This window comes from Oncorhynchus mykiss, chromosome 25 (assembly GCF_057628025.1).
Source record: "Oncorhynchus mykiss isolate SJ-2025 chromosome 25, ASM5762802v1, whole genome shotgun sequence".
NCBI lineage: Eukaryota > Metazoa > Chordata > Actinopteri > Salmoniformes > Salmonidae > Oncorhynchus > Oncorhynchus mykiss.
Window position 1 is genome coordinate 59355001 of NC_143046.1, and position 19956 is coordinate 59374956.

A 19956-nucleotide genomic window follows, 5' to 3' on the forward strand; every position below is an offset into this window, starting at 1 on the left:
CACTGGGGCTAGAGTTGAGGAGTAGGCCCAACCCATAGTGTTACATGTTACAACAACTGCAGTACAGCCATCACAAAGCTTTGGCTGGGCGAGTGGTAGGGTGTGTGAAGGCTTTGGGTCTAGCCCAGAAAAAAGACATCTGAATCAGATGTGTTAGAGCAGGGCTGGAACCAAAGCTTGCAGAGCCCATAGTTCTCCACGACTAGTGTTAGCATAGCTTAGCATACTCTAGCTATGTCTTACCTAGGACGGTGAGCACCATGGTGGCGGACTGGTAGCCAATGGGGTTCCGGGCGACACACTCGTAGCGTCCGCCATCGGCTAGACCCACGTCCTTGACCTCCAGGAAGCCCTCAGGGGCGATGTGGAACTTCCCACTTTCCGTCACCTGGATGCCGTCCTGCAGAGTTGCCGGGACAGACGGGAGTTGAAAGGTAAGGAGGTGTGGACTAGTGTGGGGTTGTGGGGTCAAACAGGGAACAACATTGCCACAAAGGCTCACAGTAGGGGAGTGTCTTGAGTTACAATGCCAAAGTCATAGAGTCTGTCAGGCCTGACTGGGTTGGGTTTTATGGAGTCTATCAAATCAGTTTGGGCTACATGGCTATGTTTTACAATAGGCTGTGATATTCTAGACTGTACAAAATAACATTTTACATACACATATAATCATATCGGGAAAGTATCTAACAACCATTACCTGATCTGAGCAGCCTGCCCTCCTCACCCTTCCCTTTCCCCATCCCTCCTCTCCCCCAGGCCCCTGACTATGCTAGCCTTGTTGCCACGGCAGTGGGACAACAGTGTTGCCATGGTGACTAGTAAACGGTGGCCAGGTGACCAGGTGTCTAACCTTGTTCCAGGTGAGGACAGGCTCGGGCTGTCCCTGAGCTCTGCAGGGAATCTGGACGTCCGTGCCAGACTCCGCAGTCACGTCCCTTGGAGCATTTGTGAAAACAGGCGTTACTGATGATTCAGAAACATGTGTTAATGACTACATCAACGCTCGCAGCAGCTCACAGTGCAGTGCAATCAATGCCAATGCAGTGAGAAAACACTTTATCCTCCAAAAGTTCACACACTCCCACACACACTGACAGATGCAAGCACACGCCAGCAAGCACACAAACACACGCACACTATTTCTTCCTCACATGTTTAAGTTCCACGTCCTATTAAATCTCTGTTCTAATTACATGAACAGGGGCCGGAGGTTTTTCATTCACACACAACACTCAAAGGTCAACTCGCATCCAAGGCATGGACAGTCTACACAGTGTGTCCCTGATAACATGGATTAGACCACTGATCTCTCACACACAGCTGGGGAGGTGATTTTCCTCTTCCCAGTAAAAATTCAAACTCCCCAATCGCGGCCGTGTAACCCCTGCAGTTAGCCACCTGGTCATGGGAAGATACCATTCCCAGTTTGAGGAAAGACCTCTAAACTCTGAGGGATCCTGAGGTTTAAAGCAGATGAATTGTTCCCAAGCTATCCATGTAGACTAGGAAAGTCTAGTCTAGGAAACACTATAACGTTCTGAACACACCCTATCATGTCAGGCAAAATATTAATGTACGTCAATGTAGCCAACGAGCCATCTTTCTCCCTGTCTGCTTAAAGTGTGTCTCTTTCTGTGTCTGTATCTGCTTGTGTGCGTCTCCCTCTCTCTCTGTCTCGCTCGCTGAAAGTCGCACTGTGTCTAAGCAGCAATCACACACTAAAGTGTTGCTCAGAGGGTTGTCTTGGGGTTGTGTGTAAATGCTTTACAGTGTTGTAGGCCATTATATAACATGTGCTTTTCTGCATGTTAACAGCCATTACTAGATGGAAAACATGGTGCCATCTGGGATTACAGAGCGCCATGCTTTCTTGCCCCGCTCTGCTTCACGTCCCACTTACAACTACAAGCCTGTCATTTCTGTTAGAGAGAGAGAGAGAGAGAGAGAGAGAGAGAGAGAGAGAGAGAGAGAGAGAGACCCAGCCATATGTCTGTCACTAGCTTTTAGTACTATGTCGAGGCATAGTTTCTCTGATTGCAGGCTGAGATGTTGTGTATCGTCTCTCGCACCCTCTCGAGCTTTACTACCCTCGACTCCTTTTAAAAAGCCTATGAGCGCTTGGAGAGGCCCTTACAACAATACATTAAAACCCTTTTCCCACCCAGCCTACATAAAGGCGCAGCATAATTATCACGTCACAGATGGCATTCTCCTGATACTTGTCAACATAGACATAGTGTCCTTGGATGTTTTGAAAAGTGCTTCAAACAAAATGTACTATAATTACCATCCTAGACCCAATTGTAATTTAATTGATTCCTAATTCAAACATCAGTCATAACAGCATGGAGACTGATGAAATATTGATACATCAGGCATAACATCTGGATCCTGTTAGGGTATAGAGTAGAGGTCTGTTTCACCTCTCTGCTGGATGTTAAGCTGTACGGCGGTGCGCACCGTGCCCAGCGGGCTGACGGCCTGGCACTCATACTGGCCCTCATCTTGGGGCGCCACGCGGGCGATCCTCAGCGTGCCCGAGGAAAGGACCAGGTGGCGTCGGTCCTGGGGCAGGGGGCTGCCCCCCCGCGTCCAGGCGATGACGGGCTGGGGGTAGCCGCTGGCCTCACAGGTGAAGTCCACCGTGTGACCCTCCAGCACCAACTGGTCATGGGGGGTCACTGTGAACTGGGGGGTCGCTGGGCAACAGGAACGGCAGGAGAGTTAGGCACAAACGAGTTAGATCGCGTTCTCTCAACATTGTGCTGAATAAGATGCCTGCAATTCATACCAGACACAAACATCCGTACCATTCAAATACAATTCACACTTATGGTTCCTCATTGAAAGCAAATGATAATGTACAGTTGAAGTTGGAAGTTTACATATACTTAGGTTGGAGACATTAAAACTAGTTTTTCAACCACCCCTCAATTTCTTGTTAACAAACTATAATTTTGGCAAGTCGGTTAAGACATCTACTTTGTGCGTGACACAAGTAATTTTTCCAACAACTGTTTACAGACATATTATTTCACTTATAATTCACTGTATCATAATTCCAGTGGGTCAGAAGTTACATACACTAAGTTGACTGTGTTAAACAGCTTGGAAAATTCCAGAAAATGATGTCATGGCTTTAAAAGCTTCTGATAGGCTAACTGAGTCAATTGAGTCAATTGGAGGTGTACCTGTGGATGTATTTCAAGGCCTACCTTCAAACTCAGTGCCTCTTTGCTTGACATCATGGGAAAATCAAAAGAAATCAGCCAAGACCTCAGATAACAAATTGGAGACCTCCACAAGTCTGGTTCATCCTTGGGAGCAATTTCCAAATGCCTGAAGGCACCACGTTCATCTGTACAAACAATAGTACGCAAGTATAAACACCATGGGACCATGCAGCCGTCATACTGCTCAGGAAGGAGACCCGTTCTATCTCCTAGAGATGAACGTACTTTGGTGTGAAAAGTGCAAATCAATCCCAGAACAACAGCAAAGGACCTTGTGAAGATGCTTGAGGAAAAGGGTACAAAAGTGTCTATATCCACAGTAAAACAAGTCCTATATCGACATAACATGAAAGGCCGCTCAGCAAGGAAGAAGCCACTGCTCCAAAACCGCCATAAAAAAGCCAGACTACGGTTATTCTGACATTTTACATTCTTAAAATAAAGTGGTGATCCTAACTGACCTAAGACAGGGAATTTTCACGAGGATTAAATGTCAGGATTTGTGAAAAACTGAGTTTAAATGTATTTGGTTAAGGTGTATGTAAAATTCCGACTTTAACTGTACATTGTTGCTTAATATCTTGGTCCATGTACACCAAACAGTCAAGAAACAACAGAAGATTACAAACAGATGTTTGCGACTCTCTCTAAATGCTGACTCTACCGTGCTGCTCACCCTGTACGATGATGTGAGCGGTGGCGTGGATGGTGTCCACGTTGTTGGAGGCGAAGCAGGTGTACTGCCCTCCGTCTGCTTGCACCACGTTCTGGATGAACAGCCCCCCAGACGGGGTGATGTTGATACGGGCGTCGGTGGGCAAGGGCGTGCGGTCCCCCTTGGTCCAGGAGACCCGGGGCTGGGGCTGGCCTGTGGCGCTACACTCAAGGGTGATACTCTCCCCCACCAACACCTCTGTATTCTGGGGCTGGATCACAAAACTAGGCCGCGCTGGGGGAGGGGGGAAAGGAGCGACAGAAGGAAGATTGAGACAAAGTATCTAAGAGATAACATCGGTGGAAAGAAATCTATTCTTTCCTACATAAATCCAAGAGTTGTTCCCGACCACTTGATCTGACCAGGAAAAACATGTGGCTCTACACATAGCATTGGTCAGGTGTGGAGGAACCAATGAGAAGGAAGCACAGAGCACACTTACATAATACAGCCCACTCAGACAAACTCGGAGGATATCTGACCCCTCCCCCGCTGCTAGAGTGGGCCCAGGGCTATAGGAAATATGTACACTGTCTGTACTATCGTTTTAAAATCACAGAAACAGGAAACAGTCAACAGCTGTTCTCAGAGCAGTTTGTAAGTAGAATCGGCCCAGCAACCATCCGTCACCCGGACAATGACCCCTGGTCATCTGGAGACAGCCAGGCTAATCTCTCGGGGTGAAAGAGGTCGTCGGGGGAACAAATGAGGTTGTTGAGGGAAACGCTTTTCTCATGGAACGCAGCGTGATTTGTTCGCCCGGCAGCTTGTTGCGACCTCTAAATGATTTGACTTTTGACCTAAATGGCAACCACACTGTTCTCTACAATATGCACACAGAGCTATGGTGATTGCTGTTTCAAACCATGCTGTTTGAGCTCTCTCCATTGAACAGAATGCTTGTTACCACACACGTGTTCTTTCACTGAAATGGACCCTGTTTCAATACAATGAGACTTTGTTGAAGCAAATATAATTGGATAAAAGAACGCCGTACAGTGTTGAGCTTGCAGGAAGTGACTACTTCAGGGAAGAGACAAAGGAAGGACATTTAAATATTCCAACATGTTACATAATGTGAGAGATTGGTTTTTGGTATTTTATTAGGATCCCCATTAACTCCTGGGGTCCACACAAAACATGAAACATGACATGACGCGGAACATTAATAGACAAGAACAGCTCAAGGACAGAACTACATCAATAAAACATTTTTTTAATTTTTTAAAGGCACACATAGGCTAAAGAGCATCTCTTCATTATGACTCGACCTCTCCCCATCTTTACAACCATTGCATCTATATGTTTTGACCATGACAGTTCACAATCTAAGGTAACACTAAGTAATTTAGTCTCCTCAAACTTATTCAACAGGCACACCATTCATTACCAAATTCAGATGAGGTCTTGAACTTAGTGAATGATTTGTACTAAATACAATGCTCTTAGTTTTAGAAATGTTCAGGACCAGTTTATTACTGGTCAGTGGCCACCTATTCCAAAACAGACTGCAACTCTTTGTTAAGGGTTTCACTGACTTCATTAGCTGTGGTTGCTGATGCGTATGTGGTTGAATAATCAGCATACATGGACACACATGCTTTGTTTAATGCCAGTGGCAGGTCATTGGTAAAAATAGAAACTATTCACTCACAGGGGGCTCCAAAGTATCTGAGTGTGACTTGGGAAGTCTTGACCTCTCCAGCCACGTTCTTGGCCATGCACTGGTAAACTCCCTGGTCCGTCTCCCGCGTGTCCTGGATCATCAGAGTACCATCCTCCAGCAGGTTCAGACGAGAGTCGTCATGCATGTTCAGAGCATTACTGACAGGGAGAAAAATAACAATTCCAAATTCATGTGCGTACAATATGTTTTATTTAAATAACTAAAATAGGGCAAATTACTGAACAAAAGTTGAACGACTGTTGTTGTCCTCATTGGAAAGTGGGCCTTACTTGTTCCTGAGCCAGATGATCTGTGGTTTGGGATTTCCCTCGGCCCTGCAGGTGAAGTACACCGTGTTCCCCGATGTCACGTCAACATCCTGGGGCTCTGACGTAATCCTGGGCACCTCTACACATGAGAGAGGGAGAGGAGGAAGAGAGGAGGATGAGAGGAGGAAGAGAGGAGGGTGAGAGGAGGAAGAGAGGAGGGTGAGAGGAGGAAGAGAAGAGGAAGAGAGGAGGATGAGAGAAGGATGAGAGGAGGATGAGAGGAGGAAGAGAGGAGGATGAGAGAAGGATGAGAAGAGGATGAGAGGAGGAAGAGAGGAGGATGAGAGTAGGAAGAGAGGAGGGTGAGAGGAGGGTGAGATGAGGGTGAGAGGAGGAAGAGAAGATGAGAGGAGGAAGAGAGGAGGGTGAGATGAGGGTGAGAGGAGGAAGAGAAGATGAAGAGAGGAGGAAGAGAGGAGGATGAGAGGAGGAAGAGAGGAGGATGACAGGAGGAAGAGAGCAGGATGAGAGGAGACATAAACACAGGACCATTTCCTTTCAGGACAAGAGTAAGGTCTCTTTTCTCTGCTGGTCTGATAGGACTAGCTAGGGCCAGAGCAATAGGCTGGAGGGAGGACACTGCTCTCCTCGGATTGTGCCTGCTGAGGGCCCTGTGATGTGGGAGATTCTCTGTTTGGGACCAGGGGTGGAAACAGGGGTACACACCCACACACACACATCACCTCATGTGAGGAAATAGTTTAACTGCTCCACAAATAAGTCAGCCAGTGACCCTGTGTGTGTTAGGACATGGTGCTGGACTTCAGGCTGCTGCCTCCTCAGAGACTCTGTCCTCCCTGGTAGACTGGCACGTTTAGGTGCACATACCTCATTCCCTCCATACACACACAGAGGCGCGCGCACACAAACACACACAAACCCCTTTGTTTACATGTGGCAGACACATTTATTAGAGAACACAGAGTAGGCCCTCCAGTCCAACAGCTCTCTCCTAACGCACAAACCATGCACATGGGACAGCAGCCCAACCAGCAGCAGAAACCAGACCGATGGGAGGCAGTAACCTCAGACTGTGTATAACCTCGCTTCTCTCTCTCACCACCACCCCATTAGACCACATTGGCACAGGGCATTAATTACACTTTTTGATGGATGGATGGTAGAGGAGAAGTAGAGGAGGAGAGAGGACGGAAGGGAGAAGAGGGGTGAGGAGGGAGTGGAGTGGAGGGGGGTTCCACTATGTTTAAAACAGACATTCCTCCCTGGTGCCTTTACTCAACACACACACATACAGACAGACAGACAGACAGACAGACAGACAGACAGACAGACAGACAGACAGACAGACAGACAGACAGACAGACAGACAGACAGACAGACAGACAGAAGGGGATTCACTAAGCAAGAAAAGCCAAAGGCATCAAATTAGCTGCAGAGGCTTGTGTAGTTTTTATAACGTAAACTGACAGCTGCTGCCTGCCTACCCCACAATGGCTGTTACTGAGGAAAGAGAAGAGGGCATGATGAGGGTGGTAAAACCACTCAGATGTAACAGGAACAAACTGGCGTAAAAGTCAATTAGGGAGAGAAAGACTTCCTGGCCTAAGTACTGTATAGAGTAGAGGTCGACTGATTAATCGGCATGGCCGGCATGGCCAAGTTTTCATAACAATCGGTAATTGGCCTTTTTGGATGGCGATTATGGCCGATTACATTGCAATCCATGAGGAAACTACGTGGCAGGCTGACTACATGTTACGTGAGTGCAGCGTCAAAAGGACCTTGTGGCTGCAATGAGCCAAGGTAAGTTGCTAGTTAGCATGAACCTTTTGCGTGTAGGGGGCAGTATTTTCGTTGTTGGCTAAAAACCCATTTGAAACTATTTCTCAGCCCCAGAAACTAGAATGTGCATATTGTCAGATTAGGATAGAAAACACTCTAAAGTTTCCCAAACTGTAAAAATATTGTCTGGGAGTATTGCAGAACTGATATTGCAGGCGACAACCTGAGGAAAATCCAATCAGGAAGTGCCTCTTATTTTGAAACCTCTCTGTTCCTATGCATGCCTATCCTCCATTTAAAGGGATATCAACCAGATTCCCTTTTCTATGTCTTCCCTAAGGTGTCAACAGTCTTACGTAGTTTCAGGCTTTTATTTTGAAAAATGAGCGTGAAAGATCACATTGCGTAAGTGGATAGGTGGGGGCTCTCAGAGTGAGTTTTGCGTTACAGAGTAAAGCGGCCATTGTTCCTCCCGGTGTTATTGAAAAACCTACACACCCGGTTGATATATTATCGAATATATATTTTAAAAACTACCTGAGGAATGATTATTAAAAAAAAACGTTTGACATGTTTCCTTGGACATTATGGATATTATTTGGAACTTTCGTCTGCGTTGTCGTGACCGCTCTTTCCTGTGGATTTCTGAACATAACAGGACAAACAAACGGAGGTATTTTGGGTATAAAAATAATCTTTATGGAAGAAAAGGAACATTTGTTGTGTAACTGGGAGTCTCGTGGGTGAAAACATCCGAAGATCATCAAAGGTAAACGATTAATTTGATTGCTTTTCTGATTTTCGTGACCTAGCTACTTAATGCTTAGTGTACATAATGTTTTGTTATGCTATCGATAAACTTACACAAACGTTTGGATTGCTTTCGCTGTAAAGCATAATGTCAAAATCTGAGACGACAGGTGGATTAACAAAAGGCTAATCTGTGTTTTGCAATATTGCACTTGTGATTTCATGAATATGAATATTTTTTTGTAATATTATTTGACTGTGGCGCTATGCTATTCAGCGGTTGCTGACGAAAATGATCCCGCTACAGGGATGGGTAGCGTCAAGAAGTTAAACTTATCTTATAAAAAACAATCAATCTTCACATAATCACTAGTTATTTACACATGGTTGATGATATTACTAGGTTAACTAGCTTATCCTGCGTTGCATATAATCAATGTGGTGCCTGTCATTTATCATCGAATCACAGCCTACTTCAACTTCGCCAAACGGGGGATGATTTAACAAAAGCGCATTCGTTGCACAAATGTTCCTAACATCACTGCCTTTCTTAAAATCAATAGACAGAAGTATATATTTTTAAACCTGCATATTTAGTTCAAATAAACACATGTTAGCAGGCAATATTAACTAGGGAAATTGTGTCACTTCTCTTGGCGTTCAGTGCAAGCAGAGTGAGGGTATATGCAACAGTTTGGGCCGCCTGGCTCAGTGCGAACTGTGTTCCTTCCTAACAAAGACCGCAATTAATTTGCCAGAATTTTACATAATTATGACATAACATCGAAGGTTGTGCAATGTAACAGCGATAGTTAGATTTAGGGTTGCCACCCGTTTGACAAAATACGGAAAGGTGAAACAAAACACAGAACAGAAAATAATCACCCACAACTCAAAGGTGAAACTGGCTTACTGGGGCTCTCTCATGCCGTCCCTGGAAGGGGTGCGTCACCTGAGTGGGTTGATTCACTGATGTGGTCATCCTGTCTCGGTTGGCGCCCCCCCTTGGGTTGTGCCATGGCGGAGATCTTTGTGGGCTATACTCAGCCTTGTCTCAGGATGGTAAGTTGGTGGTTGAAGATATCCCTCTAGTGGTGTGGGGGCTGTGCTTTGGCAAAGTGGGTGGGGTTATATCCTTCCTGTTTGGCCCTGTCTGGGGGTGTCCTCGGATGGGGCCACAGTGTCTCCTGACCCCTCCTGTCTCAGCCTCCAGTATTTATGCTGTAGTAGTTTATGTGTCGGGGGGCTGGGGTCAGTTTGTTATATCTGGAGTACTTCTCCTGTCCTATTCGGTGTCCTGTGTGAATCTAAGTGTGCGTTCTCTAATTCTCTCCTTCTCTCTTTCTTTCTCTCTCTCGGAGGACCTGAGCCCTAGGACCATGCCCCAGGACTACCTGACATGATGACTCCTTGCTGTCCCCAGTCCACCTGGCCGTGCTGCTACTCCAGTTTCAACTGACCTGAGCCCTAGGACCATGCCCCAGGACTACCTGACATGATGACTCCTTGCTGTCCCCAGTCCACCTGACCGTGCTGCTGCTCCAGTTTCAACTGTTCTGACCTATTATTATTCGACCATGCTGGTCATTTATGAACATTTGAACATCTTGGCCATGTTCTGTTATAATCTCCACCCGGCACAGCCAAAAGAGGACTGGCCACCCCACATAGCCTGGTTCCTCTCTAGGTTTCTTCCTAGGTTTTGGCCTTTCTAGGGAGTTTTTCCTAGCCACCGTGCTTCTACACCTGCATTGCTTGCTGTTTGGGGTTTTAGGCTGGGTTTCTGTACAGCACTTTGAGATATCAGCTGATGTACAAAGGGCTATATAAATAAATTTGATTTGATTTGATCTGATTGACAGCTGCCTCTGATTGAGAATCATACCAGGCCAAACACAGAAATCCCAAATTATAGAAAAAAGAACATAGACTGCCCACCCCAACTCACGCCCTGACCATACCAAAACAAAGACAAAACAAAGGAACTAAGGTCAGAACGTGACACAGCAGCAGGCTCGGAAGCATTCATTCAAACTTTACTGCGTTGGCGAGCAGTTCTTAGCAATGCTTGAAGCACAGCGCTGTTTATGACTTCAAGCCTATCAACTCCCAAGATTAGGCTGGCAATACTAAAGTGCCTATAAGAGCATCCAATAGTCAAATGTATATGAAATACAAATGGTATAGAGAGAAATAGTCGACGCGTCATAATTCCTATAATAACTACAACCTAGAACTTCTTAACTGTGAATATTGAAGAACTGGGAATATTGAACCACCAGCTTTCATATGTTCTCATGTTCTGAGCAAGAAACTGAAACGTTAGCTTTTTTACATGGCACATATTGTACTTTTACTTTCTTCTCCAACACTGTGTTTTTGCATTGTGTTTTTGCATCTAAACCACATCGAACATGTTTCATTATTTATTTGAGACTAAATAGATTTTATTTACGTATTATATTAAGTTAAAATAAAACGGTTCATTTTTCATTCAGTATTGTTGTAATTGTCATTATTGCAAATATATATAAAAATCATACGATTAATCGGTATCGGCATTTTTTGGTCCACCATCAGCGCTGAAAAATCAGAATCAGTCGACCTCTACAGTAGGCCTACACATTTAATTGTTCTGCAAGACAAAACAGAGGACTAGCGTAATGGAAATAACCAGGCAGGCATTTCAACACGTTTAATCTGCCCTGCCTTGGCTGGTTTTATGGGGTTCCATTGGCGGCTTTCAAGCTTCTATTCTGCCAGCCTCACCCATCTATCCATCCCTCATACACATGCATCACTTTCTCAGTTCACTCACCCTTCCTTCTTTCCCCCACCCTACCCCAAAACAATCACAGCAGACAGGGACTTGGTCCCTCTATCCACCCCTTCCAATCCACATCCACACTCCACCCATCCATCCGCCACACACGCCCAGTACACGGAGGCCTGATGGGCTCAGCAGAAGCTGGCTGCAGGAGTCAGGCTACTAGGTTCTGGGGCTCAGAGTAGTGGCAGGGGCTCCTGTCTGACATGCTACCCAGCCCAGGATCACAGCTGCTGGGTTCGTGGTGGAACAAAAGTTGGCTGACCAACCCCCACAGACAGACAGGGTCCCAACTGGGGAAATCCCGTCACAGCTCAAGACCACTGTGGTCGGGAGCCAACAGCTAAAAAGACAGAAAAGGCTTTGTGTGGCTAGGAAAGCTGTGGTTTGTGTGGAGTGAATTTGGGTTTCAGGGAAGTGGACGGTATGCGAGAGAAGGTGTGTGTGATGTGTGTGTGTGCCCTCACCACAGTTCAGTTCCTCAGCGGTGAGTGTGGCCACAGATCGTCCCTGTAGTCGGCTGGGGTAGTCACAGGTGGCAGCAGCCTGTGCGTTGCCTGACTCAGCATACTGCTTCAACAGGTCAGCTAGCCACAGCAGCTCACAGTCACAGTTCAGAGTGTTAGAGTCCAGACGCCTGCACACATAGAGAGAGAGAGAGAGAGAGAGAGAGAGAGAGAGAGAGAGAGAGAGAGAGAGAGATTATAACAGTATCACTCACCATGGAGAACAAATAAAAGTATGTTTACAGTAATGATTCAATTATAGTTTTACAGAGTTATTATTTACTATTACTATTATTTACTATTTACCTGTTTGTCATATGCTGATTTCTGTGTATCCTGCGCCTGCAAGTCTTTAGATGTGTGCATGTTCTACTCTTCCTCAGTATAAATCACCATCTCTTAAATACAGTGTATACAGTAGACCACAATATCACACATCAATACAGGACTATTAACTGTACATCATACAATACAGATCCCACTGCTACCAGTCCTGTGTTATTATAGTCGTATGGGTAAGCAGTATGAGTCTGTCTGTTTGTCTGGTGTCAGATAGTGGGCTGAGACTGACTGGGCGGTAGTGTAAATCCTCTCCGGTGGCCTCCCAGTGTGGACTAACACTGGCCAAACACAGACACACACATGCACACACACAATCACACACACACCCACACACACCAGCCATGTCATACAGCTAGGCCGAGCTCCGACCAAGGACTCAGAATGGCCTTTTTGGGAGAACTCCTCTCCTGCTGCAGGAAACTGTCTGCTGCAGAGTCCAGACTGGCAGCTGTCTGACTTTCTTTTTATAATTTATTCTACCAGTAGGTCTCTTCAGGTTTCAGACAGATTTGTACATTCCAGGAGACAGTAATAATTTAATTTAATCTGATCCCACTTTGAACATCCTCCAAATCTGAGTGCTGAAATAATCAGAGGGAAATATTGTTTTTGAATCCAGTTCCTTCCCAGCCTGCCAGTTCTCCTGTCTGTCTACTGTACCTCTCAACCACAGAATACTGGCTCTGGATCTAACACATCCTGGAAGTCAGTCTTGTTGAAAAGAGCGAGAAAACAATAGGGGAAGGCCAAACTCTGATCCTAATTAACTGCCAGGCCTTTGTACACACACAGACATGACTCTGTCAGTCCCATTTATCTCCCTCACAGTCCTAGACCAGGGGTATTCAAATCTTACCCTGGGATGTCCGGAGTACTGCTGGTTTTCTGTTCTACCTAATAATAAATTGCACCCACCTGGTGTCCTGGGTCCAAATCAGTCACTGATTAGAGGGAAGAATTTTTAAAAAAGCAAAGGAACTGGCATTGAGGTCCTTTAATTTGAGGTGGCCTAGACAGAGTGGTGTACTGTTGAAATATGGCTCGTATTCTCCCCCCTGACCCCTCTGTGTAATGGTAGTCAAATGTTGGTGGATACACATTGTCAGACAATGCGTATCTACCACAGCTGCCCTGACGATGCACGTTATCAATGAACTTACAGCCTCTTCATGGACTGGAGATGGGAGAAGGTCCCCAGCACGAGATGGGTGATTCTGTTGTTGTGCAAAAACCTGCAGAGGCAAAGAGAGAGAGACAGACACAGATAATGTCATAGTGAATTATGAACTTCATGCTGCGTGTAATTTGTACATTTGATACACGGTTTAGTAGGTTGACAGGGTTTGACCTCTAAAGGGATTAATTAAAGGAAAACTCTACCCAAAAACTATTTTGGTATCTGTTTAATTAGTCTATTGTTGAAATAGTCCTAAATTGTTTGTATGTCAGCAATCAAGTTTTTAAGCTCCAAAGACAGAAATACAGACGGTATGATACATTTCGCATCATATGATACAAAATGCACCATATCGGCTGTATTTCTGTATTTTTAAAGTTATATACACTACCGTTCAAAAGTTTGGGGTCATTAAGAAATGTCCGTGTTTTTGAAAGAAAACTATTTTTTTGTGTCCATTAAAATAACATCAAATTGAGTATACAGTGTAGACAGTGTTAATGATGTAAATGACTATTGTAGTTGGAAACAGCTGATTTTTTATGGAATATCTACATAGGAATGCAGAGGCCCATTATCAGCAACCATCACCCCTGTGTTCCAGTGGCACGTTGTGTTAGCTAATCCAAGTTTACCATTTTAAAAGGCTAATTGATCACTAGAAAACCCTTTTGCAATTATGTTAGCATTAAACTGGCCTTCTTTAGACTAGTTGAGTATCTGGAGCATCAGCATTTGTGGGTTCGATTACAGGCTCAAAATGGCCAGAAACAAATAACTTTCTTCTAAAACTAGACAGTCTATTCTTGTTCTGAGAAATGAAAGCTATTCCATGCGAGAAATTGCCAAGAAACTGAAGATCTCGAACAACGCTGTGTACTACTCCCTTCACAGAACAGCGCAAACTGGCTCTAACCAGAATAGAAAGAGGAGTGGGAGGCGCCTGTGCACAATTGAGCAAGAGGACAAGTACATTAGAGAGTCTAGTTTGAGAAAAAGACGCCTGTCCACAACTGGCAGCTTCATTAAATAGTACCCGCAAAACACCAGTCTCAATGTCAACAGTGAAGAGCCGACTCCGGGATGCTGGCCTTCTAGGCAGAGTTGCAAAGAAAAAGCCATATCTCAGACTGGCCAATAAAAAGGAAAGATTAAGACGGGCAAAAGAACACAGACACTGGACAGAGGAAGATTGGAAAAAAAGTGTTGTGGACAGACAAATCTAAGTTTGAGGTGTTCGGATCAGAAAGAAGAACATTCGTGAGATGCAGAAAAAAGGAAAAGATGCTGGAGGAGTGCTTGCCGCCATTTGTCAAGCATGGTGGAGGCAATGTGATGGTCTGGGGGTGCTTTTGTGGTGGTAAAGTGGGAGATTTGTACAGGGTAAAAGGGATCTTGAAGAAGGAAGGCAATCACCTGATTTTGCGATGCCATGCCATACCCTGTGGACGGCGCTTAATTGGAGCCAATTTCCTCCTACAACAGGACAATGACCCAAAGCATAACTCCAAACTATCTAATAACTATTTATGGAAGAAGCAGTCAGCTGGTATTCTGTCTATAATGGAGTGGCCAGCACAATCACCAGATCTCAACCCTATTGAGCTATTGTGTGAGCAGCTTGACCACATGGTACGTAAGAAGTGCCCATCAAGCCAATCCAACTTGTGGGAGGTGCTTCAGGAAGCATGGGATTGCTGCAGGAAGCAATATCTTCAGAATTCCTAAACAAATTGACTAGAATGCCAAAAGTCTGCAAGGCTGTATTTGCTGCAAATGGAGGATTCTTGACGAAAGCAAGTTTGAAGGACATAATTATTGTTTCAATTAAAAATCATTATTTATAACCTTGTCAACGTCTTGACTATATTTCCTATTCATTTTGCAAATCATTTCATATATGTTTTCATGGAAAACAAGGACATTTCTAAGTGACCCCAAACTTTTGAACAGTAGTGTATCTTGAAAACTTGATTGCTGACATACAAAACCGTTTTGGAAATATATCAGCAAGGTACTAATGAAACAAACACCAAAAGATTTTACTTTATGTATGCATATTTCCAATAGAATATGACCTTTATTTCCTATGTCACAGTGTAAACAAACACATGAAGTTAGTGACTCATGAGGAATGTGCATATCTTCTTTTTGGATTACTTGAGGTTTCTACTTTGACATCCATTGAAGATATCGCTTACAGCAACCAGTCCCTTTGATGTAGGCCTTGCAGGCTAATGTTGGGAGCCATGTTTAAATGTTTTTTGGAAGACTGCCATTTGACCATTTTATATTCTTTTTTTTATCTGGGATAAGAAATATGATCAGTTTCCCATTCACGACAAGCCTTTCAAGGCTCCGTGTCATGACCCCTTTCGTCAAAATCATCCAACGATCTTAAACAAAGATTCTGGATTCCTTTATTGAAAACAGATTAAACATGAATAAATTCAGCTATAGAAATATTTTCCCCAAACGCCAACAAACCGACAGTGGCGACCCGTCATTCAGGGCAGGTGGCGCATTATTATGAGTCACATACCGGTTTGCAAACAATGTAAAAAAAAAATGACAATTTTCATCATTGAGTTAATAAAGCTGCATACAAACATGATCTCTTTTTGTTTTCTTGAGTAAGGCAGCTCCCAAATTCTGGTGTTTCAACCTAGCTCAGTGCTTTCTGTGGTGGCGGGGCGAGCCAGCAGCAAATAGGAGCGTTGTGTCGTTATTGGCTCAGTGTTCTGTCATTCACGGGGAAACTATGTCACCAGGGTAGACATGGGAAATTCTAGCCCTCTCGGTGCTGCCATATAGTTACATTAGTAGTGCCCTTCCAAGAAGGCTCTAGGTCATTGACCACAGATGACGTAAAATCACGTTATATGTACAGTAGCTTTGATTGGACTGATCATGTCAACATCTTACTTTCAAAATATTAGCTAGCAGTCATCCTCATGAATCAAGTCGACAATCTCCTGGCAAATCCTTTTTAATCTTTGTCATATGATGAGAAATAATGAAGATAAACTATAGATAAAAAGCAGCGGTGCTCATTGGCCATTGGACATAAACAGTACAAAACAAGTAGGAAATCGCAAATTCAACAATGAGTGGTTTGGAAGGAATTTGGTGACCGTGACTAACCGCAAGCATTGCAACTGGGAAGTCGGGAATAAATGAGTTCAGACTGGGAAAATACATTTTGAACGGTCACCCAACTTTGTAAATCTTTCCCTCGAAGGACCGCCGTGCCACCTTCCTGTTCAAGTGAGCATATCACAACAAGGTGAGTCCAAAAATGTCTTATATGCTGCTGCATAAATGATGTAATATGCCATGGAGATATGTATACTGTAGCTAAGAAAGTAATACTAAGTGTATGTTGTGTAGTAAACTGTTAGCAGCCCATGTGCCTCACCCTAATAATCTTAATCTTAATTTCACCTAACGTTACTGGTCTGACTCGGTGGTGCACATGTAGACTATAACCTGTTTTAGAGAAATGTCGTCATTAAATATTGTAGGAGCTTTCATTGTCTGCTTATACGCCCCCTTTATTTATCCTACTGTTCTGACTTTGTGTACAGGGAAAATACGGTAGGAGCTGCTGAATACATAGTTATATTGACTACGTCCGTCTTAGCTCGCTCATTAATGTCTTAATCGAAATCACGGAATGCCTACTATCCACTCATCGTTCCCTTATGCCATAGTTTGTACATCTCAATTGTCAGTAGAAACCACATTTGTTTAAGCAAGTCAGCCATATCAGCTTTGTTTTTTTAAAAGGCAGTAAATGAGGCTGAAGGAATTGTTTTGCTGCCAGACAAGGCTCCGTTGATAGCCAAGTGTAGTTAGGATTCACTCCATTGTGCTGGAAAGAAAGCTCTGCTGTTGGGACAGTTTTATGTAGGCCCTAACAGTTTGTGGGCACCGCTTGTTGCCGTTATAGTGCAATTAATGTATTGTTTAGTGTTGTGTTGTTTAGTGGCTTTGCTGAGTTTGCCCCACCAAGAATTACATGCTAAAATCGCCACTGGTTAGCAATCGCCGTAAATCAAAAGAAACAACAAGACTTTTTCCTTCTTATTCTTCTCTTTCAATCCACAGGAGATAGATACATCTTTCAGACTTCTCTTGGTCACAAACAAGTGAGACTGGACATTCAGTTGTCATGGAAATCTTCCCATACAAACGTTCCAGAATAAATGCATCTGGGAATTTCTTCCCCTTTCCAGCTGTGTGCAGGCGGCTCCTTTTCTGGGGAGGGTTGGGGACGTGTGTGGCGGGATTCCAGGGGCAGCCCATAAACACGGAGAGATGGACACTGAAGGAGGAATTCAGATCGGATCCAACACTCCCACATCTGGTGTGAGAGCGTGAAAACCATCCATCCATCCGCATGGTAGAAGGTCCAGTCCAGTTCCCGTGGGGTCTTAAGGTTCTGACATAGTTCACTGAGTCTACTGTTACCTCAATAAGAACGTTTTTTTTTTATATCGGTCCCTTATTTCCCTGGTGAAATTCTCTCAGATCCCTCCTATGTTAGGTGTCAGGAGAGTTGATATCTCTCCAGACAAAAGGCACAGGTGTTATCAGTGGACTCATTGGCCCTGCAGGATAACTCTAGCTGACCTGGGCTCTTAGCTTCTGTAATACATAGCACATAGAGATCTGATGGGTCAGTGAATAAGAAACACACACATAACCCTGAAGTTGTGGTTTTGGGCCATCTACAAATTCTTTTGAGTAGGGCCCTGATTTTTTCCTGACCACATGTCAGGAACCTGAGTTTGAAGTGTTTGGAGGAGCACCAGACAGAGAGTAAGTAAGGGTTCTGGACAAACACAGCCAAACATACGCTGGGCACATTTATCCCTGTGCAGTCTGTCCTCATAGCATTTCTCTAGCTATTTACCCCAGACAGACAGGCAACCAGCTGTAAAAATGGCCCACAGACCTCAAGTGACGTGTTGTAGAGATTAGCTGTCCATTGTTACATGAAGGTACTCCAGAACATTGAAAGGTCATCTAAGGGTCGTGCTGCTTTGAACCCCCCCCCCTCGTAAGTACAGCTTTCTGCTAAACACATTAGGGCTCTGTTGGTTACGGACACTGCATCCTATTCACAGTGCATCATGTAGGCCATTTCATGGGGATTAAAGTCTATTTAACAGAATGTTTACGTTGTAAAGTATGGTATGCACTCAGTGCCCTCTGGAATGAGTTAGCTCAGGTAGAGACAAGCATGTGCATGCCACAACAAATCATTCAATTATATCATTTGGAGAGTTATGTCCAGTTGTTTGCTAAAGATGCATCGCCCCATCGTTTAGACAAATGTGTACTTTAAAGTAAGAATGTAACTTGCAATTGTACGATAGAGTGAAAGGTGAAAAGTGGAGATAGTGGACTTACAGGCGTTCAAGCTTTGGGAGTTGGGTGAAGGATTCTGGTTCCAAGGACTCAATGTTGTTGAAGTGCAGGTACCTGGAAAAGTGCAGAGCATCGGCACAGCACAGTAACAACAAATTAGGATGATAATTTAGACTAGATGGACACGTTTTCACAGTAGGCCACAGAAATGAAATAATTACATTTTAACTGGCAGTTTCAGTACATTCCAATAGGTTTTGTGATGCCTTCCAAGAACCCCTTAACCTGTCCATTACGTAACCTGTTAAAATACAATCCTGCATTTTCAGGGATACTTTAAATCATAATTCAGACGAGAAGGTATTTGCACTAGGCCTATATGTATCCCTACCAGACAGTTAATATTGAGCGTCTGTGAATTCTATCCCTATAGGCTAACTTTCTGATGGAATGGCCCATCTGCGGGCACAGACAGTTGTTCAATGGAATGCAACTATGATTGATACCAGATACCAGACAAAACTCAGAACTAATGGTAATAAACATACAGTAAGGCTAGGACAATGACATTTGCAAACCAATTACTCACTGTACAGTAATTGTTAGGTTCCGTAACATGTTTGTTTATTGAACAGACAAAGCAACAGTCAAAGCAAGCAAAGGTTAAGCAAAGTTGCACGAATCAGAAGGAAAAAAAACTGTTAATCTCGAGCAACAGTGGATATAGCACAGCATCCATTTACTACACTATGAATGCATTTAAGACTTTTGACTTTAAAAAAAAGAGATAGATGTAGGGTGTTGTCTGAAAAATTGAGTTCTTCCCTCATCAGAGTGTAGAGGACGTTAAGGTAGGCCAGAGGATGTCCAAAGACAACAGAACATTGAACAGCCAAGAGGAATTACACAGACAGCCGTATTTCATGTCTGAGAGAGGGTTGGGGAGAAATGGAGAGGGACAGAGAGAGGGAGAGAGGGAGAGAGAGAGAGAGAGAGAGAGAGAGAGAGAGAGAGGAGAGAGAGACAGAGAGAGCGAGAGAGAGAGAGGAGAGAGACAGAGAGAGAGAGACAGAGAGCGAGAGAGAGAGAGAGAGAGACAGAGAGATCAAGAGAGAGAGAGAGAGAGGAGAGAGAGACAGAGAGAGCGAGAGAGAGAGAGAGAGAGACAGAGAGAGAGAGAGGAGAGAGAGACAGAGAGAGAGACAGAGAGATCGAGAGAGAGAGAGAGAGAGACAGAGAGAGCGAGAGAGAGAGAGGAGAGAGACAGAGAGAGAGACAGAGAGATCGAG

At 44.3% G+C, this 19956-nt stretch overlaps 1 protein-coding gene across 2 annotated transcripts in view; it reads right to left on the reverse strand.

Moving 5' to 3' along the window:
- pxdn (peroxidasin) overlaps positions 1–19956 on the reverse strand; it is an 88986-nt gene that overhangs the window by 24346 nt on the left and 44684 nt on the right. For both annotated transcript variants that reach the window (XM_021584563.3, XM_021584564.3), the window contains 9 exons: positions 18710–18781; positions 13275–13346; positions 11734–11903; positions 5908–6025; positions 5606–5775; positions 3913–4185; positions 2427–2702; positions 854–966; positions 244–400 (listed from right to left, as the gene is read on the reverse strand). In XM_021584563.3, the coding sequence (XP_021440238.3) occupies positions 244–400; positions 854–966; positions 2427–2702; positions 3913–4185; positions 5606–5775; positions 5908–6025; positions 11734–11903; positions 13275–13346; positions 18710–18781 (1421 nt within the window). The remainder of the gene's footprint in view (positions 1–243; positions 401–853; positions 967–2426; positions 2703–3912; positions 4186–5605; positions 5776–5907; positions 6026–11733; positions 11904–13274; positions 13347–18709; positions 18782–19956) is intronic.